Source organism: Hypanus sabinus (assembly GCF_030144855.1).
Source record: "Hypanus sabinus isolate sHypSab1 chromosome 24 unlocalized genomic scaffold, sHypSab1.hap1 SUPER_24_unloc_20, whole genome shotgun sequence".
Classification (NCBI taxonomy): Eukaryota; Metazoa; Chordata; class Chondrichthyes; order Myliobatiformes; family Dasyatidae; genus Hypanus; species Hypanus sabinus.
The window spans coordinates 277,666-302,111 of record NW_026778934.1 but is presented as its reverse complement, the minus strand read 5'-3'; the positions used below and the strand labels follow the sequence as shown (position 1 = coordinate 302,111).

Below are 24,446 nucleotides of genomic sequence, written 5' to 3'. Positions count from 1 at the left end.
CATCTCAGAGAGCGAAAGTGCTGATCTCAAGCCTCCCTGAGGGCATACCCACGCATGGGGAAAGTTCAGGAGTAAATCCCGAGGAAAATTCAGAAGCTGGAGTCCTATGTTGAGTTCAATGCTGACTGGCATCTCCTACGACACTAGTGGTGCCAAAATGTATCGGTCTTGGCAATTCCTCTGCATTCAGCTGGGTGGAGAGGGGGGAGCCTGCTGTCCATATTGTACCGTTCTGGCCTACGTATGACGCAGACAGCTGGGATGCAACATCCAGGGTCAACCCTGACCGGCGGAGGGCCTCAAGATGATTTACGTACAACTGATGGTTACTTTATGTTCTGGTTCCTCTGTACCAATGTGTGTAATGCTGCTCCAAGTTTGTCCTGGTACTGGTGCAGGTGACAATAACCTCAACTTGAGAAGGTTCTGTGGTTCCAGGTGAGCTAACACTTCACCTGCAAATCTTCTGGAGTTGTATCCAGTGCTCCTGATGCAGCACTCCTCTACACTGGTGAGTTGGGGGGTGGGGGGGGGGGGAACGGGGACTGCCCCGTCTGACAAAAGCAGCACTTCCTGGTGGCTCAGCGTTTTATCTCCGGCTCCCATTCCCATTCTGACATGCTGGTCCTTGGCCTCCTCCTGTGCCACGATGAGGCCACCTACAGGGTGCAGGAGCGACACCTTGTATTCCGTCTGGGTAGTCTCCAACCCGATGGCATGAATATCGATTTCTCCTTCCGGTAAAATCCTATCAGGTTCTTTCCTCTCCAGCCCTTTACCTTTCCTACCCACCTGGCTTCACCTATTACCTTCCAGCTATCAGAGCCAAAGGAGAGGAGAGGGTCCATAGAAGAAAAGGAAAGAGGAGGGGATTCAAGGGGAGGTGACTGGCAGATGAGAAGACCAATGAAGACAAAGTGGGGAACAGTACAAGAGGAGTGGGGGGGGGGGGGGAATCAGTATTCATCTCTCCCTCACTTCTTCAGTTCCTCACTCTGGCTTCTTACCTCTCCTCACCTCCTCCTCCTCTTTCTATTCTGGTCCGCACTCTCCTCTCCTATCAGATTCCTTCCTCTCTGGCCCTTTCCCTTTCCCACACACCTATCTTCTCACCATCCTCCTTCCCCTCCCACCCCACTTTTTATCCTGGCATCTTCCCCCTTCCTTCCCAGTCCTGAAGAAGGGTCTTGGCCTGAAATGTCCACTGTTTATACCCCTCCATAGATGCTGCCTGACCTGCAGAGTTCCTCCAGCACTTTGTGTGTAATGTCACCAAATCTGCTGTTTTGTGGAAGCAGTACAGCGCATAATAAAAACTATAAATTATAATTAGAAGTATAATTTTAAAAATTAAATTAAATAAGCAGCATTGCTCCTGTTATTCCTGTCCCTGTACTTCCTGCTCCTCACCCATAAGACCACAACACCCAGAGGCAGAATTAGGCCATCTGGCCCATCGAGCCGTCAATGCTTTCCCGATCCTTCTCCCTCCAGTCACATCTGGAAACCTTGAGTCCGGAGCCAGTGTAAAATGTACCCCCCACCCACAGGCCAGTGTAAAATGTACCCCCCACCCCCAGGAGATTTAATTCCTCCCTCAGCTCCCCCTCTCACAGACAGGATGGACGAGACTCACAAGGACGTCGTCTGGAACAGAGGGCTGCCGACAGGAGAGACTGGATTGGAGAAGGGTTTATTTTCGCTGGACGCAAGACACCCTGCAGATGCTGGGAATTCAGAGCAACGCGCACACAATGCTGGAGGAACTCAGCATCTATGGAGGGGAATAAAATTTAGCATGGCCTGTTGAACCTCACCAACTTTTTTCTTCTGGAAAACTTTCTGTCTGGGTGTATCACAGCTTGGTGCAGCAACAGCTCTGCCCACGTCTGCAAGAAACTGCACAGAGTCATGGGCACAGCTCAGCACATCATGGAAATCAGCCTCCCCTCCTGTCTACACTTCCCTCTGCCTCAGTAAGGCAACCAGCAGAATCAAAGACCCCACCCACACTGGACATTCTCTCTCCTCCCTCCCATCAGGTAGAAGATACAAAAACCTTAAAGCACCGACCACCAGGCTCAGGGACAGCTTCTATCCCTCTAGTATCAGACTCTTGAATAACGGGCATCTTGTACGTTAAGATGGACTCTTGATCTCACAATCAACCTCATTATGATCTTGCACCTTATCATTTACCTGCACTGCACTTTCTGTCACTGTGACCCTTTATTCTGCATTCTGTTATTGTTTTACCTGGTTCTACCTCAGCATACTGGGTAATGATCTGATCTGTATGAACAGTGTGCAAGACCAAATTTTCACTTGGTACCTGGGACATGGACCCCTTATCTACTGAAGGTTGTGCTGACATAGAAGATCCAGAGGAAGTTCATGAGCATGATCCCAGGAATTAAAGGGTTAACGTACAAGAAGTGCTTGAAGGTACTGGAGTTTAGAAGAATGATAGGGGAATCTCATTAAAACTTATTGAATACTGAAAGGCCTAGACAGAGTGGACGTGAAGAGGATGTTTTCTATTTTGGGGGAGTCCATGCCCACATGGAAAAGCCTCAGAAGAGAAGGAACAGAGATGAGGAAGACTTTCTTTAGCCAAAGAGTGGTGAATTGCCACAAACGGCTGTGGAGGCCTAGTTTCTGGGTATACTTAAAGCAGAAGTTGATAGGTCCTTGATTATAGTCAAGGCAAGGGCAGGAGAATGGCGTTGAGATTGAAAATAAATCAGCCAGGATTGAAAGGCAGAAAAGACCCAATGGGCCAAATGCTCCTGTGGCTTATGATCTTATTCCATCTTTTTGCTGCTACCATCAGGCAGGAGATACGGAAACCCGAAGTCCCACATCACCAGGTACCTCCCTTCAACAATCTTGTTCTTGAACTGACCTGCACCACCCAAATCCATCACAACACTATGGGCCAACACGGACTCGTCCCTGAGCATGTCTTTGCTTCTTACAGCCCTGTTCTCACACAGCCCTTGTTCTTCTCCATCTTTACAATTTATATTCTGTGCACTGTATTGATGAGCCTGCGATTGATTGTACAGTTAGTATATATTTAAAAAGTTAAATTAGAATCAGAATCAGAAATTAAATAAAATAGTGCAACGGTATAAAAACAAGAGGTAGTGTTCATGGATTCAATGTCCATTCAGAAATCGGATGGCAGAGGGGAAGAAGCTGTTCCTGAATTGCTGAGTTCATTTATTTGTTTGTTTACCTAGGATTAATAAATTATGGGGGTTGCAGGCCCTTCCAGCCCAAAGAGCCACATTGCCCAACACCCCACCGATCTAAGCTCAGGACAATTTATAAAGACCAATTAACCTACAGACTGGCACGTGTTTGGATTGAGGGAGGAAACCCACGCATTGCACGGGATGACGCACAGAGACTCCTTACGGAGGGCGCTGGGACTGAACTCCGGAATGTCCCGAGCGGTAACTGCGCCACACTAGTCGCTGCATTACCGTGGTGCCCAGGCATGTTTTCCACTGTTCCTTACCATACTTGCACACGTGACAAGTGTGTGTGTGTGTGTGTATGTGTGAGAGAGAGAGAGAGAGAGAGAGAGAGACACACACACACACAGAGTCTGCTCTGTCATTTCATCATGGCGATTTACTGTCCCTCCAAACCCCATTCCACTTGACTATCCCTTCCCAGAGTGGAATCTGTGGAATTTCCTCCCACGGGGCTGTGCAGGTCAAATGCCCCTTCTCCTGTCAGCAGAAACAGTTCTGCCAGGCTTAGTATTTTTCCTCCAGGTTTACTCCCGAAGCCTTCCCCATGAGAGGACACAGCCACAAGGCAGCGGCGGCTTGAGATCAGTTTTCCTTCTCCCCAATGAGCTGCCGACCGCGGCTGACGAGCCCCATCTGCCCAAAGCAACTACTTTCAAGGCGCCAGTAACCCGCCTTTGCCCCTTCTCCTGACAGTAGAAACGGTTCAGCCAGGCTGAGTACATAAGCTACACATGAAGGCCGGGAGCTGGACTCGGTTATCAGAGGCTGTTTGAGACGCACGCCATTTGGAGCATTTTAAGAGATAGTGGGAGCTTGCCCCCATTACCACCCCCGGCTTTAACAACCTTAAGGAACTCAATACATACATTAAATATACTTTGAGACTTAAAAAACTTGTGGTCACGGCTCAGCACATCAAAAACCAGCACAGCAGTTTCTCCTCAACGGACTCTGCCGACACTTCCTGCTATCTCAGTAACGCAGCCGGCACCATCAAAGTCCATCACCCACCCCCCCCAAACTGGGTAGGAGGTAGAAAAGCCCGAAAGCACAAACTACCAGGCTCAAGGACAGCTTCTACCCCGCTGTAATACGACTACTGAATAGTACGGTAAGATGGACTCTTGACCTCAGAGTCTACATCAGCATGAACTTTGCACAGTACTGCCTGTGCTGCACTTTCTCAGCAGCAGCTGTAACGCTTTATTCTGCATTCTGCCATTGCTTGTCACTTGTACTGCCGTGATGCACAATAACAAAGGGCAACAAAGATTTTGCTTCCCGACTACCTTCAAGTGGATCTTAAGGATTTGGGGTTGCCGATCATGAAAATCGCCATGGAATTTCTCTATCACGCGCCATTTTTCCCTGAAATTATTGATATTTGTTATTTAAGTTCATAAGTCGGAGTAACTGATGCCAAGACTGAGGAAGGTATTTTTGTTGGTCCACAAATCAAACAGGGCATCAATGACAGGCAATTCATAGAACTTCTAGTGGGATCAGAGAAAATCGCATGGTAGGCATTCAAGGGTGTTGTTGAAAATATTCTTGGCAACTACAGAGCACCAGTCTATATGCAGCTGGTTACAACGTGCTTCAAACATACCAAACTATGAAGCACAAACATGTCCCTAAAGATTCATTTCCTGCATTCCCATCTAGACTTCTTTCCCACAAATCTTGTCGCTGTCAGTAACAAGCACGGTGAAAGGTTTCACCAGGACATTGCGGTCATGGAGAAATGGTATCAGGGCAACTGGAATCCATCAATGCTGGCTGACTATCGTTGGACACTTAAACGAGAAGCCTCAGACACTAAGTCCAAATGAAAATCACTAACAGAATATTTTTAGCTTAGTTGAACTATTGCAAAGCATCAGCACCGTTTCACAATTGAACGCACTACATTAAATAAAAGTTAATTTCTTGCTTCTCCAAATTCCTACGTGATACAAGTAGTCTGAAATTATATTTGTGTTCAGCTCCAAGCAGTCTAACATAATATTTTTTTTTAAATTCTGAGGAAGCAACACTTTCAAAAATATTTGTTGTCCAGTGTAATCTGTATAGCAACATAAACAAAATGCCGGAGGAGCTCAGTGGGTCAGGCAGCATCTAAGGAAAGGAATAAACAGTCGATATGTCAGGCTGAGACCGTTCTTCTGGACTGCACCTCAATACAGCAAAAATGATCTAATTTTACCAATTACGCCACAGAAACTGAACAAGATTTCCACCTCAGCTATTCCCAGTTGCCTGCATTTGCCCCATATCTTTCTAAACCTTTCTCTTAACATGTCTCTTAAACATTGTCCCTCAGGTCTCCTTTAATTCTCTCCCCTCTCAGTTGTGCCCACTAATTCCTGATTTCCCCCACTCGGGGTGGAGGGCGGAAAGACTGCTTATATTCACCCTACGTTCCTCATGATTTTATACACCTCTACAGGGTGGCACAGTGGTGTAGTCGTTAGCACAATGCTTTACAGTACCAGCGACCTGGGTTCAATTCCCACCGCTCCGTTCTCCCTGTGGCGGTGTGGGTTTCCTCTCACAGTCCAAAGACGTACCAGTCAGTGGGTTAACTGGCCATAGTAAATTAGGCTAGGGTTAAATAGGGGTTTGCTGGGCGGCACGGCTGGAAGGACCGGAGGGACCTACTCCGCACCTTATCACAAAATAAACGTCTCATTCTCTTATGCCCACGTGATTAAAATTCCAACCTGCTCAACTTCCAAAAACCTCAACATCCTCATAAACCTTCCCTCCTATTGGGGAAGATCTTTTCTCAGTGAGTTCAAAGAGTGCGGAAATCTGGGGCAGAGGATTATCATGCAGAATGAGTAGCTTAGCGATTGACGCAATTGCTTTCGAACGCCAGCGGCCACTGATCGGGGTTCAATTCCCGCCGCTGAGCTTTAACAACCTTCCCGTGACCGGACACGTTTCCTCCCACATCCCAAAGACGTATGGGTTAACTGTTCAGATTGGTGTAATGGGGCGGAGTGGGCTCGTCGGACAGAAGGACCTGTCACTGTGCTGCATGTAAAATTATGAGAGGCTTAGATAGACAGACAGCATCTTTCGTCCAGGGTTGAAATGTCTACTACTGGAGAGCATGCATTTAACATGAAGAAGCTAATTTGAAAGGAGATGTGAGGGGCAAGATTTGGACACAACCAGCGATCACCAACCAGGTTTTGAGTCCCATGGCTGTTTGTAAGGAGTTTGTACGTTCTCCCCATGACTGCGTAAGTTTCCTTCAGTTTCTTCCCACATTCCAAAAGCATACGGGTTAGGATTAGTGAGCTGAGGACACACAATGATGCTGCAGGAAGCATGGTTGTCCACAGCACAATCCTCAGATTGTGTCTGTTACTGATGTGCTGCACGTTTCGATGTCCACATAGCGAAAGAAGGCTAATCAAATCCAACGGGACAAGGTCGATGCTCAAGAATCACAAATTTCCGTAAACAGACCAAAAAAAACCCTGCGCCCACCTACGCGATTCCCAGGGGTCGACGCCACTGTCTCCCCCTGTAGGCAGATGGCAAAGCTTACCTTAAAAGCAAATCGGGGATTTCTCCTTTGCGAGAATGAAAAGCATTTAGAGATTGAAAAGCAGCAAGTAGTTCGGATCCAGGGCGGGGCGAGAAGGTGTGGGAGTGGACCGCTGGCGTCCGAAGGTCCCTGTTGCTACGGGATTCCTCACGGCCTGTGGGTTAACGCAGAAGGAAACTGGTTGCTATAGCAACAGAAATATTCCCAAACCCGTGGGACGCATGTGGAGCCAGATGGGTGGATTTCCAGGACCTCGCATGTTTTTTCTATTAATACTCTCGACGGTCTATACATTTTGTATAAATAAATTATGCGGAAGTATAATAAACTTTCCAGTGGGTTTAAAGGGAGCAGGTCACAGGGTCCCGGTGGGTTTAAAGTGAATGGAAGACAGGGTGCCAGTGGGTTTAAAGGGAGGGGAGACCTGGGTCCCGGGGTTCAAAGGGAGGGGGGGACAGGGTCTCAGGGGGTTTAAAGGGAGGGGGAGACAGGGTCCTGGGGTTCAAAGGGAGGGGGAGACAGGGTGCCGATGGGTTTACAGGGAGTGGGAAATGGGGTCCCGGTGGGTTTAAAGGGAGGGAAGCACAGGGTCCCAGTGGGTTTAAAGTGAATGGAAGACAGGGACTCAGGGGGTTTAAAGGGAGGGGGAGACAGGGTCCTGGGGGTTTAAAAGGAGAGGTAGATGGGGTCTGGGGGGGGGGGGTTAAAGGGAGGGGAAGATGCTATCTCTGGGGGGTTTAAAGGGAGGGGGAGACAGGGTCCTGGGGGTTTAAAGGGAGGGGGAGACCTGGGTCCCAGCATTTAAAGGGTGTGAGAGATGGAGTCTTGGGGGGTGTTTAAAGGGAGCGAGACATGGGGTCCCGTTGGGTTTAAAGGGAGGGGGAGATGGGGTCTCGGGGAAGGCTTAAAGGAAGCGTGAAAATCACACACAACAGCACTATATTTCCAACCACCAAAGTTTCTCAGTAATCGGGCACCAGAGGAGTTTACGGAGCTGCAGAATGAACAGGAAGGGAGTTACCTTGGTTCCAGTCAGCCGATTCCAACCCTACAATCTCACAGCATTCCAGTGCCGGCCTGGCTCACAGATCCAAAGCCCTGGGGGCAAAAAAAGGTAGGGAGACATCAAGTGAGACTCGCTCATCGCTCACTGGAATGATGTAGCCCTATTCTTGACCCCATCTGTGGAGCTGGGAAGGGAACCCTCAACTGATCCTAAGCATTCAGGTGGGTGTGACAGGTTAAATGGGGGTTGGGGGCGGGGGTTAGTAGAGGGCTCCCACACTGAAGTAAGTGTTCGCCCAACAGAGTCAGGTGTCCACCTGGTGTTGATAGATTGTCAGTGTCACACAGGAACAGGCCTCTGGACATTCGGGCTGTTCCAAACTAAATGTGCGCCGCGACAGTGTAGCGGTTAGCATGACGTCATTCCAGCTTGGAGTCCAATCCCGGCGCTCTCTGTAAGGAGCTTGTACGTCCTCCCCGTGGAACGCGTGCGTGGGTTTCCTCAGGGTGCTCTGGCTTCCTTCCACAGGCCATCGGCGTTCCGCTGAGCAGGCTAACTGGTCATTACAAATTGTCCCGCGGTTAGGTTAGGGTTAAATCAGGTGTTGCTGAGCGGTGCAGCTCCAGGGGCCTAAACCGCAACACATCACTAAATAAATAAATAATATCAATTATTTATGATGTGCCTGACTAAACCAATCCGTTCTGCGACACAACCTCCATGTCCCTCCGTTCCCTGCACCTTCCTCCTAAACGCCTCTATCTTACCTGCCTCCTCTACCCAGGCACCCACTACTCTCTGTGGAAAACTGAACCTCCCCCCACACATCCCCTTCTTTACTCACCCCATCATCTTAAATCAGCAGTTCCCCAACTTGGTCTCCACGAACCCCTTGCTAAATGGCGTAAAACAAGGTTGGGAATCCCCTGCTTTAAATGTATGCCCTCTGGTTAAAGTTGGTTGTCGCCTGTACCTGTGTCTATCATAATTTTATAGACCTCTCTCAGGTCTCCCCTTGGCCTCCGCCGATCCAGAGAAAACAGCCCAAGTTCGTCCAGCCTCTCCTCCTCATGCTCTCTAATCCAGGCAGCATCCTGGTGAACCTCTTGCATTCTCTTGCCATATCCCTTCTGTGATGGGGGAGACCAGATCTGCACACAGCTCTGTCTGTGCCAAACACAACATCAAATTAAACTGATCCCTCCTGACTGAACGTAATCCTCATCACTCACAAATTTCTACAGATATACCGTGGAGAGCATTCTAACTGGCTGCACCACCGTCTGGTATTTGGGGGGGGGGGGCAGAGTTGAGGGGGTGGCTACCGCACAGGATCAAAATAAGCTGTAGAGATTTGTAACATTAGTCAGCTCCATCAAGGGCTTGAGCCTCCACAGTGCCCAGGACATCTTCATAGAACGGTGCCTTGGGAAGGCAAAATCTATCATCCACCACCCAGGCCAGGCCCTCTTCTCAGTGCTACCGTCAGGAAGGAGGTACAGGAGCCTGAAGGCACACACCCAATGATTCAGGAACAGCTTCTTCCCCTCTGGTATCAGATTTCTGATTGCACATTGAACCCATGAACACTACCTCATTACTTTTTATATTTCTATTTTCACACTATTTATTTAACTATTTTATATATATACACGAATTACAGTTCACATCTTTTTCTTTATTATCTGTTGCAATGTACTGCTGCCGCAACGACAACAAATTTTGTGACATATGCCAGTGATATTAAACCTGATTCATTGCCTGCGTGAATGCCTCGATTTTTTTCTGCATCCACCATCACCCCTGGCAGACATTCCATTCTAGGTGTAAAAAAAACTTGCCCTGCACGTCTCCTTTAAACTTTCCCACTCTCACCTTAAACGCATGCAATTGACACTTTGACCCTGGGAAATGGATTTTGTCTGCTGTTCACCTACCAGTCTCTGGATAGAAAGAGAACTTCCCCGCACGTCTCCCTTAAACCTTGCCCCTCTCACCTTAAGTGCACCCCCTCTCTGCTATTTGACATTTCAATCCTGCTGGACTGGCTGTCTACGCTACCTATGATCTTAAAAACCTCATCGCAGGGGTTCCCAACCTGGGGATCCATGGACCCCTTGCTTAATGATATTGGTCTACAGTATAGCAAAAGTAGGGACCCCTTGCTCTATCGAATCTCTTGGTGTGCACAAGCCAAGCCACACATTTGGATGCTCCAGGCCCTCACCCACTTCACCCCCTTCCCTGGCAGCAGTTGGTCTGGGGTTCTCTTTAACTCAGCCCCTGGAGCTGGGTGTTTGGCAGTAATTGCCCACCCGACTGTCCCAGGAGTATGTGGTGGGGTGGGGAGGCGGAGTGAGCACCCTCATTCATTGGCTGAAGGGTCCCCTGTACCGGATCCCAGAGGTTCCGATACGGGCTGGCAATGGAGTCGCTGACTAGATGACAGAATGGCATCGGGGGATTAAACAGGCTTCTTGTGGTGAGGAGAGAGCACCACGTTGAGGAAGGAGCTCTGTGCTGGGGAAGAGATGGTGAGGAGGGAGCTCCATTGTGGGAGGGACAATGAGGAGGGAGTGCCATGGTGAGGGAGGGGCAGTGAGGAAGGAGCTCACCCGTCCCAAATTCCCACTGCCATCATTCAAACTCCGGCACAGGGTGGGGTCTCCAGCTGTTCACCTGTCCCGCTCCCTCCACCCCACTGCTCTCTCATTCACCCTCCCCCACACCCCAAAGCCTGAGGCTGTGTGAGGCATCGCAGGCACGCTCCGAGGGAGGGTTGGTGAGGGAGCCACTGCGGGAGGGATCTCCATACTGCAGCTGAAACAGGCTCCGTTCGGAGCTTGTCTGTGATGCCTCACATGGTCAAATAGCTCAGCCTCAACTTCGGGATGAGGGGAGGGGGCAGGTGAACTACAACAGACCCTACCCCGTGCGGGAGTTCAAACAACGGCAGCGGGAAGTTGGGCCGCGCAGAAGAGAGACCGCGGGAGGTAGAGCTCGTGGTTAAAAAGCTTTCATACGGACATGGCTGCCCCACCGCCACTCTCTTCCTCTCTCGAAAGAGAAAAAGATCAGCTTTATTTGTCACACGCACATCGAAACACACAGTGAACAGCATTGTTTGCGTCAATGACTAACGCACTTCGAGGATTGCGCCGGGGGCATCCGCAGGTGTCGTCACACTTCCGGCACCAACATAACATGTCCGTAATTTACTAACCCGAGTGCCTCTGGAATGCGGGAGGAAACCGCAGGAAGTCGCACAGTCACGGGGAGAACGAAGACCACTGGCCTACACTACAGTGCCGCTCTTCCTGCGTTCCCCCCCACACACACACAGCCACAACACGCTCGATATCACACACACACACACATCCACGACACGCTCAATCTCTCTCTCACTCACACACACACACACATCCAAGACACCCTTGATCTCTCTCTCCCTCTCTCTCTCACACACACACACACACAGATACAATCAGTACACACTTGGCTGTTGTACTGTTCGACGCACACCCCCATGGAGACCCACACCCCCCTGCTCTCCCCGGCACGCCCGCAGTCGGTGAACTCACAGCACTGGACGATGCCCTCGGCCAAGCAGGCTGCAGAGCGGAGGCTGGAGCCCGTAGCAGTCGTCACAAGGTGTACAGTCACTCCCCCCCACCCCCCACCACCCCCCAATGCCTGTTGTCAACGTGAGGAGCCAAGAGCAGCCCTGGTGACTCACGCTCACACCCACAGGGTTCACGAGCAGGCCGTCTCGCTCGCCTTGCCTCTGGGGCCCCGCCTCCTGCTGCCACGGCTGTTAGAGCCCCGGGGGGGAGGGAGGGAGGGAGTCCCACACTGAAGAGGGGCGGAGGGGGAGCTCTGCGCTGTGGTACGGGTGGTAAGGAAGGAGCTTTGTGCTGGGGGGGCAGGCTGAGGAAGCTCCACATTGAGGGAGGGACAGCAAGGAGGGAGCGTCGTGTTGCTGGAAGAGCGGGGACGAGAGAGCACGGCGTTACTGGAGGTGTAGGGACAAGAGAGCAATATGCTGCAGGAGTGGAGACGAGGGAGGGATCGCCGCATTCCAAAAGGAGCGGGGACAAGGGAACGCCGTGTTGCCAGAGGAGCGGGGAGGAGGGAATGCCTCGTTCCTGGAGGAGCAGGGAGGAGGGAACGCCTCGTTCCTGGAGGAGTGGGGACGAGGGAATGCCTCATTCCTGGAGGAGTGGGGACGAGGGAACGCCGTGTTGCCAGAGGAGCGGGGTGCAGAGAACGCCTCGTTCCAGGAGGAGCGGGAAGGAGGGAACGCCTCGTTCCTGGAGGAGTGGGGACGAGGGAACGCCATGTTGCCAGAGGAGCGGGGAGGAGGGAACGCCTCGTTCCTGGAGGAGCGGGGAGGAGGGAACGCTGCGTTGCCGGAGGAGTGGGGACGAGGGAGGGGAGGAGGGAATGCCTCATTCCTGGAGGAGCGGGGACGAGGGAACGCCACGTTGCTGGAGGAGTGGGGACGAGGGAATGCCTCGTTCCTGGAGGAGTGGGGACGAGGGAACGCCGTGTTGCCAGAGGAGCGGGGAGGAGGGAACGCCGCATTGCCGGAGGAGTGGGGACGAGGGAGGGGAGGAGGGAATGCCTCATTCCTGGAGGAGCGGGGAGGAGGGAACGCCTCGTTTCTGGAGGAGAGGGGACGAGGGAACGCCTCACTCCTGGAGGAGCGGGGTCGAGGGAACGCCGCATTGCCGGAGGAGTGGGGAGGAGGGAACGCCTCGTTCCTGGAGGAGCGGGGAGGAGGGAACGCTGCGTTGCCGGAGGAGCGGGGACGAGGGAGGGGAGGAGGGAATGCCTCATTCCTGGAGGAGCGGGGACGAGGGAGGGGAGGAGGGAACGCCTCGTTCCTGGTGGGGACGAGGGAACGCCGTGTTGCCAGAGGAGCGGGGAGGAGGGAATGCCTCGTTCCTGGAGGAGTGGGGACGAGGGAATGCCTCGTTCCTGGAGGAGTGGGGACGAGGGAACGCCTCGTTCCTGGAGGAGTGGGGACGAGGGAACGCCTCACTCCTGGAGGAGTGGGGACGAGGGAACGCCTCACTCCTGGAGGAGTGGGGATGAGGGAATGCCACGTTGCTGGAGGAGAGGGGACGAGGGAACGCCTTGTTCCTGGAGGAGTGGGGACGAGGGAACGCCTCACTCCTGGAGGAGTGGGGTCGAGGGAACGCCGCGTTGCCGGAGGAGTGGGGACGAGGGAACGCCGCGTTGCCGGAGGAGTGGGGACGAGGGAACGCCGTGTTGCCAGAGGAGCGGGGAGGAGGGAACGCCTCGTTCCTGGAGGAGCGGGGAGGAGGGAACGCCTCGTTCCTGGAGGAGTGGGGTCGAGGGAACGCCGCGTTGCCGGAGGAGTGGGGACGAAGGAACACCTCGTTCCTGGAGGAGTGGGGACGAGGGAACGCCTCGTTCCTGGAGGAGTGGGGACGAGGGAATGCCTCGTTCCTGGAGGAGTGGGGACGAGGGAACGCCTCACTCCTGGAGGAGTGGGGACGAGGGAATGCCACGTTGCTGGAGGAGAGGGGACGAGGGAACGCCTTGTTCCTGGAGGAGTGGGGACGAGGGAACGCCTCACTCCTGGAGGAGTGGGGTCGAGGGAACGCCGCGTTGCTGGAGGAGTGGGGACGAGGGAACGCCGTGTTGCCAGAGGAGCGGGGAGGAGGGAACGCCTCGTTCCTGGAGGAGCGGGGAGTAGGGAACGCCTCGTTCCTGGAGGAGTGGGGATGAGGGAACGCCGTGTTGCCAGAGGAGCGGGGAGGAGGGAATGCCTCGTTCCTGGAGGAGAGGGGATGAGGGAACGCCTCGTTCCTGGAGGAGTGGGGACGAGGGAACGCCTCACTCCTGGAGGAGTGGGGTCGAGGGAACGCCGCGTTGCCGGAGGAGTGGGGACGAGGGAACGCCGTGTTGCCAGAGGAGCGGGGAGGAGGGAACGCCTCGTTCCTGGAGGAGCGGGGAGGAGGGAACGCCTCGTTCCTGGAGGAGCGGGGACGAGGGAACGCCTCGTTCCTGGAGGAATGGGGACGAGGGAACGCCACGTTCCTGGAGGAGTGGGGACGAGGGAACGCCGCGTTACAGAAGGAGAGGGGACGAGGGAACGCCTCATTCCTGGAGGAGGGGGGACGAGGGAATGCCTCGTTCCTGGAGGAGAGGGGACGAGGGAACGCCTCATTCCTGGTGGAGCGGGGACGAGGGAACGTCTCATTCCTGAAGGAGCGGGGACGAGGGAACGCCTCGTTCCTGGAGGAGCGGGGTCGAGGGATCGCCTCGTTCCTAGAGGAGCGGGGACGAGGGAATGCCTCGTTCCTGGAGGAGCGGGGACGAGGGAATGCCACGTTGCCGGAGGAGTGGGGACGAGGGAACGCCGCATTACCGGAGGAGTGGGGACGAGGGAACGCCGCGTTGCCAGAGGAGCGGGAAGGAGGGAACGCCTCGTTCCTGGAGGAGCGGGGACGAGGGAACGCCACGTTCCTGGAGGAGTGGGGACGAGGGAACGCCGCGTTGCCAGAGGAGCGGGAAGGAGGGAACGCCTCGTTCCTGGAGGAGTGGGGCCGAGGGTACGTCGCGTTGCTGGTGGAGAGGAGCCGAGGGAATGCCTCGTTCCAGGAGGAGCGGGGACGAGGGAACGCTGCGTTGCCAGAGGAGCAAAGAGGAGGAAACGCCTCGCTCCTGGAGGAGAGGGGACGAGGGTGTCTCGTGTTGCTGGAGGAGCTGTGAGGACAGCGCCATGTTGCTGGAAGAGCGAGACGGGGGTAGTGCTGTGTTGGTGGAGGAGGGAACACCATTCTGCCCAGGGACAGAGAGGAGGTTGCCTCATACAGTGGGAAGGGTAGCGACTTCAAAATGAACACAGAGAAAAAAATCCTGATCGTAAAGATCTTTCGATGAATCGAGTCTCGGACAGCAGCCGAAATAAACACGACAAGTAAAATGGTGAAATACCCAGGTCCTGTTACACAGATACTGGTTGAAACAGCTTTGAAACACCTTCACTCGCTCTCGCACGCACACACATGCACGATCGTTTAGACTAGCCACAATGCACAACCACAAGTGCTGGAGGAAAGAGTTAACATTCGCTGGCCCAGACGGGGGAGAACAGATAAAGTGGCTGAATACAGAAAATCACACGTGTGCTCGCCAGCCGCTCCCTCCCTGTGTGCAAGAGCCTATGTCTCTAATCTTCCAGTTTACCCGTTCAATCCCTCCCATCGGGGGGTGGGGGGAGGGGAAGAGGGAGAGAGGGAGAGGGAGTAAGTGTGTGAAAGAGAGCATGTGAGGGAGAGAAAGCGTGTAAGGAACAGATCGTGTGAAGGAGAGAGCGTGTAAAGGGGAGCTTATGAGTGAAAGACATCGTGTGCGGGGGAGAGACAGCATGTGAAAGGAGAAAGACAGAAATGCAAAGTGAAACAGGTACACAGGTGAATGCAAACACAGAAGGAGGCAGAGAGAGAGAGAAACGCACACAGTGGGACACACACGTAGTGAGATATATACACAGAGAGAGAGACAGCAAAACAAGAGAGTGTCACACATGCACGCGCACACAGAGACGCAGAAAGAAAAATACATGCGGTGAGAGAGAAAACCACATAGTGAGACAGACACACAGATAAACAGAAGAGAGAAAGAGAGTGCGTGTGTGTCAGTCTCAGGGAGAGACTCGCACAGGCACAGAGTGAGAAAAAGAGAGCTGAGTGTCAGTCACAGGGAGAGACGCGTATAGACAGACAGAGAAACAGAGCGAGCGAGAGAGAGAGACAGAGGCAGGGTCAGGGACAGACAGAGAGTCACACTCAGAGAGATAGACACACACTAGACGGAGGAGAGAGGGACAAGACACTTATTCAGAAGGACAATCGGACAAACACATACATGGTCAAGGCAGAGACGGGGAGAGGGAGAGAGAGAGAGAGAGAGAGAGAGAGAGAGAGATGGAGAGAGAGGCAGAGACGGAGACGGAGAGAGAGCGGGGCAGAGAGGTGCAGTGAGAGGGGGTAGAAACGGCCGGCGGAGAGCAAGAGCGAAGACGAACATCGAGACCACCGGCACGACAAACAGAAGACCACCTACTGCCCGTGCCCACACTGAATGGGCCCTTCCTGATGGCTGTACTTCGCTGCTCCGGCTGCAGACAGCAGAGGGGAGGGGAGGGGAGGTTGTCCGGGCAACCACTCCCAAATAAGGAACGGTGGATTCCGCTCCGGCCCAGCGCATCCGCCTGCTGCCGTCCCTGCACAGCCCAGAGGGCGGAACTGAGAGCGCTGCTGTGGGCTGGGAGGTCACGAGCAGATTGGCTCCCGGGAGTCTGCACAGGACGGGGCCTGTTCCTCACAGCTCAGCCTGGGTCAGCCCCACCATGGGGGGAGGGAGGAAGAGAAACAGCGATATGAGATGGGGGAACGGAGAGACAGGGCAAAAAGGGGAGGAGAGGGGGGAAGGGAACAGAAGGTGCAGGAGAGAGAGGGGGAGAAGGGGGAGGGGTAGAGAGATGAGCAAGAGGGAGAGAGTGAGAAGAGGGAGGGAGGGAGAGAGGGTTGAAAGAGGGGAAGAGAATGGGAGAGCAGGGAGAGGGGAGAGAAGGGAAGGGAGGGGGAGAAGGGGACAGATATAGTGGGAGAGAGGGGGAAAGAGAGGGAGAGAAAGAGGTGGAGATACAGGGGGAAGAGAGAGGGGACAAAGAAGGGAATAAGAGGAAGGAGGGAAAAGCAAGAAACACCACGCAGTAAGGGAGAGTTTAACTGAATGGTATAACAGAACGAGGGGGAACGGTGTGCAACGAGAGTACGGAGCAAGGGGGTACAGAACAAGAGCAGGGTTTGGAGCGAGAGGGGGGTAAGGAACGAGAGGGGTTCAGACCCGGGGGGTACAGAGCAACGGGGGTTACAGATTGAGAGTGGGATACAGACCGAGAAGAAGGACACAACGAAAGGAGGTACAGAGAGGTGCAGAAAATGGAAGGTAGAGAGGGGAGTGTAGAGAAGGAGAGTGAAGAGGGGGCAGACAGATGGGGTACAGGGAGAGAGAAAGAATGGCACCTAGAAAGGGAACTGAGAGCAGGGGATAGAATGATGGAGGGGAAAGGGGGAAGAGAGGAGGGGAAGGGGAAGAAGGGGGAAAGAGGGGAGGGCTAAAGGGGAAGGAAGAGAGGGAGAAGGGAGGGTAGAGGGGCAGGGAGATGAGGAGAGAGGGAGGAGAGAGGTAGAGGAGTGAGAGCTAACAAGGTGATGTAAAGAGCAAGGGGTTAAAAGAAGAGGTGGAGGGAGGTGCCAGAGGGGCAGTCCAGTGGTGTTGAAGGCACAGTACAGACAAACAGACCCACATACACACAGTGGGGGAGGGAAAACTAACACTGAGTACCGAAGGCCGATTGGGGATTGGGGTGAAGTGCCTCTGTATCTCCTGAGCCGACCACACAGGTCCCCGGAACAGTTAAACCCCGAGGCCCCGCCAAGTGCCATCTCCAAGGAAAGCTCCCAGAAGCTCCCGACCCACCCACACCAACCAGAGCTCCGACCCTCGGTCGGACAGGCTCTCTCCGCTGGTGTACTGGGGAGACAGGGGGAGGGTGGGTAGTAGGTAGAGAGAGGGGAGAAAAGGGAGGAGAATGGGAGGGGCAGGGAAGATGGGGAGAGGAGGGAGGAAGGAAGGGGAGAGGGTGGGGAGGGGAGGGAACACGAAGATGGGGGATGGAGAGGATAGAGAGAGGAGGAAGAGGTGGAGAAGGGGCGAGGAGAGAAAGGGTGGGGAGGGAGGAGGGGAGGGGCTGGGGAGATGGGAGTGGAGTGAACAGAGGGAAGAGAGAGGAGAGGGAGAAGGGGAGGGGGAGAAGAGGGAGAGGGAGGGAGGGGCAGAATAGGGGAGAACGTGGGGGAGGGGAGGAAGGGAAAGGGATGAGGGGGGAGGAGGGATGAGGGAGGAGGGGGAGAGGGGAGAAGAGGGCAAGAGGGATGAGGTGGGAGGGAGGGAGAGAGGGGGGAGAAGAGAGAGAGGGTGAGGAGGAAGGGGGAGGGAAGTGGAGGGACTTCCTCTGTCCCCCTCACACACACTGTGACACTCGGGACTGGGTGAGATGGGGTAGGGTGGAGCCCGAGAGCTGTGGGCCACTGGGAGACAGAGGCTGTAGTTCAGGGTTACGAAGCTCACCCCTACCACCCCCCCCCCGACCCTCTGTCCACCCAGTCTGCCCTTCAATAGCCCCCATCAGTGGAAATAGCAACTCTCAGCATATCTCTTCTCATTAAGGGATCGCCATGATTAGCGACACTATTACAGTTCAGGGTGTCAGAGTTGGGAGTTCAATCCTGGCATCTTCAGTAAGTGGAATGCACAGATTCTCCCCAGGTCCCAAAGTTCAAAGGCGCACTGGTTAGTAGGTTGACTGTGCATTGTAAATTGTCCTGTGATGGTCAAGGTTAAATCAGGGTTGCTGGGTGGTGTGGCTCAGTGTGTATCAATAGGCAGGTAGATAGGTGATTGTACATTGAGGGAGAGGCGACCCAAGAGGCAACGCTTTCGATTTCTCTTCCCATACCCCTGATGTGCATCGAGGCTTCTTCATCCGCCTTCACTCGAAACAGAGATCGAAAGTACTCATCGAGCCGTGTAGTGTGCAAACAGTCCCCTCAATCCAGCTCATCCACGCCATCTAAGCCAGTCCCATTTGCCTGCCCGCGTTTGACTTGTATCCTTCCAAGCCGTTTCTGTCTTTTAAACGCTGCAGCTCTTTGCATGTACAGACCACCCTGTGGGTGAACAAGTTGCCCCACAGGTCCCCTTTAAGTCACGTCCCCTTGCAAACCACTTCTGTAGAAAAGTTTGCCAAGAACAATCGCGGACATGGGAAGACTTCAATCGCCCACGTCATATGGCATGGCACAAGATGATGATGGTATCAGTTTCCCTTTTCTTCAGGGAAATCAGTTCTAGTCTGTCCAGCCTCTCCTTATAACTCAATCTCTCCAGTCCCGGGAACATCCTGGTGAATCTTTCCTGCCCCCTCTCCTTTGTCAGGACTCAGCCCAAAACGTCGACAGTGCTTCTCCTTATAGATGCTGCCTGGCCTGTTGTGTTCCACCAGCATTTTATGTGTGTTGTTTGAATTTCCAGCATCTGCAGATTTCCTCGTGTTTATTCCAACTCCTGTACTCAGTGCCCCATCCGATAAGAGTGACACAGGTCAAACACAAGCAGATGGGAAGAGGTGACGAGGTCAGCATGGAAGAGATGGGCCAAAGGACCTGATTCCATGCCAAATAATTCCACGACATGTGAGACATCCCCTACAAGGCCCTATTCCTCGCCACACTCCCCCTCCTGTAACTGTTCTCCTGCAACTCATTCTCACTGCCCTGCAGATTCTACCCCTCCCCGTCAACTCAGTAGGTTGTGTGAGAAAAATCGGAGAAGCCTGCATGGTTGGAGGGAGTCATACACAGACACTGGCAGATGCCAGGATCTAACCCTGATCTCTGGCGCAGAGAAATGGCAGTTCTACCCACTATGCCACACTCTCCACTCGAAGTTCTCCCTGACAAAGTGAACCTTTGTCCAATGTCCAGTATACCTCTTCTTGAACGAGGGGAGCATAAGAGCACTGCAGGGTTTCCGGCTTTGACAGGGAGAGCGCATGGGGTTAATGGTAGGATTCTTAGCAGTGTGGAGGGATGGAGGAATCTTGGGATCCAAGTCCATAGATCCCTCAACATGGTCATATATGTTGATAGGGCAGTTTAGAAGATGTACAGTGTTGCATCTACCATGTTATAGTTGCAGCTCTATAAAACCCTGGTTAGACCACACTTGGGAGTATTGAGTCCAATTCTGGTCACCTCGTTACAAGAAGGATATGGAAGCTTTTCAAGAGGGTGCAGAGGAGATTTACCAGGACTCTGCCTGGATTAGAGCACCTATCTTATGAGGATGTTGAGCAAGTTAGGGCTTTTCTCTTTGAAGCAGAGGAGGATGAGAGGCGATTAGATAGAGGTGTAGAAGGTGATACCAGGCATAGATAGAGTGGACAGCCAGAGACTTTTACCCAGAAGATATACGGGGATGTTAGAGGGAGGACTGTTACCAGTTGTGGGTGTGCAGAACAACACAGCCAGCAGTGGACAGCTAATTCCTTTCCTCAGGGCAGGAACAGCCAATACAATTTTAAGATGACTGGAGAAAAGTAAAAGGGTGGGCATGGGGGTAGATATTTTATTACGCAGAGAGTGGTGGGTGTAAGTAACGGGCTATTGGAGATGGTGGCAGAGGCAGATACATAAGAGACATTTAAGAGGGTCTTACACATGGCACAAGGATGTCAGAAAAATGGAGGGAAAGTTTAGCTTGGTCTCAGATTAGGTTAAGGGATTGGCACACTATCATGGGCCGAAGGGCCTGGAATGTGCATACTATTCTATGTTCAGGTACGATAATAGAAAAATAAATGGAAGGAATAAATGAACCCAGCCACAAAACAACATAAAGACATCTGCAGGCATGAAGAGAACTTCTTTGCATGTGGTGAACAGAGTCTCCTTAGCAGACTGTCAACTTGTCTAAGGATTGCAACCCATGTTGAAGAACTAGGGTCAATAATACCCAAGAGTTTCCTGTTGAGCTCACAAGAAACTTGCACCAATCGGCGGCGCAGTGGTGGAAACTGCAAGTAGTTTCAAACTCCTACATGATCAGGAACGCTCACCAACACCTCTGCTTTCTGAGCGAGCTGGACTGTTGCACGTCCACACTCACGTCATTCTGCAGATGTGCTGGAGTGTGCAGCCCAACAAGCTGCATCGCCGCTTAGTGCGGAAACAGGCCAGGAAGCCTCTGCGACGGGTAGTAAAAAACTGCCCAGCACATCACCGGCGCCCACCTACCCGCCATCAAGGACTTGCGTACAGAAAGGTGCCGGGAAAGGGCCAGCAACCTTGTGAAGGATCCCACCCACTCTGCCCATGGACTGTTTGTCCCACTCCCAATAGCAAAGTTGAGGCTAGGACCACCAGACTCAAAACCAGCTACTTTCCCCAAGCAGTAAGACTGATCAACACCTCCACCCACTAACTCCACCACTACTTTATTATTTCTTGTCAGTCGCCTTATATATAGCCTATTGTCACTTTATGGACATACAATCAATCTACCTCATGTACTAATATTTATTGTGTGTTTTTATTGTTGTCATCACTACTGTGTTCTTTATCTTTCGTGCTTTTTTGTGCTGCATTGGATCCTGGGTAACCATGATTCAATTCTCCCTACACTTGTGTACAGGAAGTGGCTGGATAAAGCAGCAAACACACCGGAAGGTAACAAAATGAGGAAGATGGGGGTAAGCTTAACCAGGTTTGGATGGGTTTCGACTGTCAGAGTTCAAGATAAATTTTAATATCAAACCACGTACACTCAGTGGCCATTCTAGCTACCCCTACAGCTGCTTGTTAATGAAAATATCTAATCAGCCGATCACATGGCAGCAACTCGATGCATAAAAGCATGCAGACATGGTCAAGAGATTCAGTTGTTCAGACAAAACATCATCATGGGGGAAGAAATATGACCTAAGTGACCTTGACCGTGGAATGATTGTTGGTGCCAGACGGGAGTATCTCAGAAACTGCTGATCTCCGGGGATTTTCACACACCACAGTCTCTAGAGTTTACAGAGAATGGTGCGGAAACAAAAAACCACCCAATGAGCGGCAGTTCTGTGGGTGAAAACGCCTGGTTAATGAGAGAGTTCGGGGAGAATGGCCAGACTGGTTCAAGCTGACAGTAACTCAAATAACTGCACGTTACAACAGTAGTGCGGAGAAGTGCATCTCCAAATGCACAGCACGTCAAAGCTGGCAGTGGATGGGCTACAGCAGCAGAAGACCACGCACATAAATTCAGTGGCCACTTTATTAGATATGGGGGTGGGGAGAAGCTAATAAAAGGTCCACTTTGTGCACATGTCACCATATACAACCCTGAGATTCATTTTCCTGCAGGCATCCACAATAAATACAAGGAAACATAACAGAACCAATGAAAAGCTGAGCACAAAGACAGATAACCAATGTGTAAAAAAGACAACTGTGCCAACATAAAAAATTAATACAAATAAATAAGTAATAAATAACGCTGAGAACGTGAGGGGTCAAGTCCTTGAAAGTGAGACTGCAGGTTGCAGAATCAATTCAGTGTTGAGGTGAGTGAAGTTATCCATACTGGTTCAGGAGCCCGATGGTTGTAGGGTAATAACTGTTCCTGAACCTGCTGGTGTGGGAGCCAGAGATCCTGTACCTCCTTCCCAATGACAGCAGTGAGAAGCGAGCACAGCCTGGATTAATGGGTTGTGGGAAAGCCCTTAAGACCAGAGATATAGGAGCAGAATCAGGCCATCTGGCCCATCAAGTCTATTCTGGCATTTCATCAAGGCTTGGTAGAATCTGAAGTGTTGGATTTGAAGCAGCTGTTGGCCTTTCCTTCATTCCCCTCCCAATCTCCACAGCCCTTCACCCCCCTCCCCTCCACTCACGACCCAGCCCAGCAGGGAAATGAACCTTTCTGAAGGGCCCCGCATGCCAGACCTGAAATAAGAAGGACGGTTAGGTCAGGAACAGGATTGAACTGGCAGCACACAGCCAGCCCCCAAGCCTCGGTGGAACCTGAGACCTGGGACCCAGACCTGACCCAGCCGCTCGCCTGAATAAAGCACACAACGGCACAGGGATAGGCCGCGTGACCCTCCACTTCAATGCCAAATTAAACTGGGTCCCGTCTGCTGGCACATGACTTTAACCCTACATGTCCTGCATATTCATCTGTCTATTAAAATGTCACAATGTAGGACCCCAACGGGGAGCTACAGACACACTTTTCACATCACAGCTCTCCCCCAGCACACTGCATCACCGACTGTATCCTCACTGGACGTTAATCCGGCTCCCTGACACAGTCCCTCAGCGTCCCCTCTCCCGTGTCAATGACTGTAACCTCACTGACATTAATCCAGCTCCCTCACCCCGTCCCTCTGTGACCCTTCTCCGCAGCGTCCTGCGTCACTGACTGCATCCCCACTGACATTAACCCAGCTGCCTCACACCTCAGTGATGCTTCTCCCCCACCGCCCCGTATCTCTGACTGTATCTCCTCTGACGTTAACCGAACTCCCTCACACTGCTTTCAGTGACACCTCTCCTCCAGCACCCCGTGTCACTATTTTCACTTCCTGACCGTCAGACGTTGAGCTGCTCTTGTGACAGAGTCCTTATTCCTCAGACCTAGCGTGCATTTACAAACATCGCCCTGAATGTCAATAACCAGCATGGCTTTTCTTTCCTCTTTATCTGATTAGGGCAAGTTCAAAACCAACCTGAACTTGCTGCGGTGAGGCGCCTGACTATCAGCTCTCACGATCTCCTGCCTACCTGCAGCCGACGATGGCGGATAAGGGAGCGATTTCACTGTGTCGACACAACCCATTCTGCCGGCACCCGAAATCTACAGCAACACGCACACAGAACGCTGGAAGAATTCAGCAGGTCAGGCCGCATCGAGGGAGGGCAAGAAACAGTTGGGGTTCCGGGCCAGGACCCTTTGTGAGGACTGAAAGGAAGGCAGCAGAGGCTCGAATAAGAAGGTGGGGGAAGGGGAGGTGTACATGCTAGCAGGTAATAGGTGAGGCAGGATGAGGGGGGTAGTTGGAGGAGGGGGAATGAAGTGAGAGGTGATCAGGTGAAAGGCTGAAGAAGGAATCTGATAGGAGAGGCGAGTCAATCATGGGAGAAAGGGAAGGAGGTGGGGAACCAGAGGGAGGTTAAAGATAATTTGTCACAAGTACGTTGAAACACACGGTGAAATGCGTCATTTGCGGCAACAGCCAACATAGTCCCAGGATTGTGCTGGGTTGCAGCGTGCTCACAATTCACTGACCCTAACCCGGTACGCCTTGGGGGAAGGCACAAGGTCACAGGTTCACACGGTTACGGGTGGTAATGGGAATTGAAACCCATCGTAAATGTGCTGTGCTTGCCGTTATTACCCCAAGCGAGGTGACGGGCTGGGGAAAGGAAGAGAAGGGGTGAGAGTAAAGTAGGGGAAAAGGAAGGGAGGGGGAGGAATCGGAGAGAGTAAGTCAATATTCATGCCATCAGGTTGGAGAGACTACCAGGTTGGAATAAGAAGTGGACTCGAGAGAGATTACAGACGCTGGGAACCTTGAATGTCACCAATAAAACACTGGAGGAACTCGGCAGGATCTGATGAAGGATCTCACCTTGAAATGTCAACTGTTTGTTCCACCTCCCCCACACCATTGATGCTGCCTGACTTGCTGAATCACCATTTAAAAGTCACACAACAGGCTATTCGGCCCATCGTGTCTACCTAAACCCGTCCCATTCTCCAGCACTGTGTCCTTGGCCATTCAAGAGCTCATACTTCTTCAATGCTGTTAAGAGAATCTGACCCCCTCCCCAACCTCAGGCAGTGAATTCCGGATCCCAACCTACCTCAGGGAGGTAAAAATTCACCCCTCAGATCCCCTCACCCTAAACCCATGCCCTCTGGGTTTCGACACCTTTGTCCTGGGGAAATTTTCTCC

At 52.6% G+C, this 24,446-nt stretch overlaps 2 protein-coding genes across 14 annotated transcripts in view; both read right to left on the bottom strand.

Moving 5' to 3' along the window:
• Positions 1-24,446, bottom strand: part of LOC132385484 (methyl-CpG-binding domain protein 1-like) — a 237,946-nt gene that overhangs the window by 105,715 nt on the left and 107,785 nt on the right. For 5 of the 13 annotated variants that reach the window (XM_059957579.1, XM_059957582.1, XM_059957584.1 and 2 more), the window contains 2 exons: positions 7,850-7,926; positions 6,829-6,982 (listed from right to left, as the gene is read on the bottom strand). The exons of 4 other annotated variants lie outside the window; for them this stretch is intronic. The gene's annotated coding sequence lies outside the window, so the exon portion shown is untranslated. Of the gene's footprint in view, positions 1-6,828; positions 6,983-7,849; positions 7,927-11,057; positions 11,318-11,415; positions 11,519-15,934; positions 16,276-23,271; positions 23,677-24,446 lie in introns of those variants that run through there. 4 more of the 13 variants (XM_059957583.1, XM_059957580.1, XM_059957581.1 and 1 more) reach the window with 4 other exon arrangements.
• LOC132385486 (uncharacterized) lies at positions 12,537-15,928 on the bottom strand. The gene has a single exon (XM_059957592.1). The coding sequence runs from the start codon at positions 14,644-14,646 to the stop codon at positions 12,670-12,672; it is 1,977 nt and encodes a 658-aa protein (XP_059813575.1). The 5' UTR covers positions 14,647-15,928; the 3' UTR covers positions 12,537-12,669.

Bases quoted from the DNA above. Each gene is read 5' to 3' on its own strand.
- LOC132385486 (XM_059957592.1), bottom strand. From the start codon at position 14,646: ATGGTGTTCCCTCCTCCACCAACACAGCACTACCCCCGTCTCGCTCTT.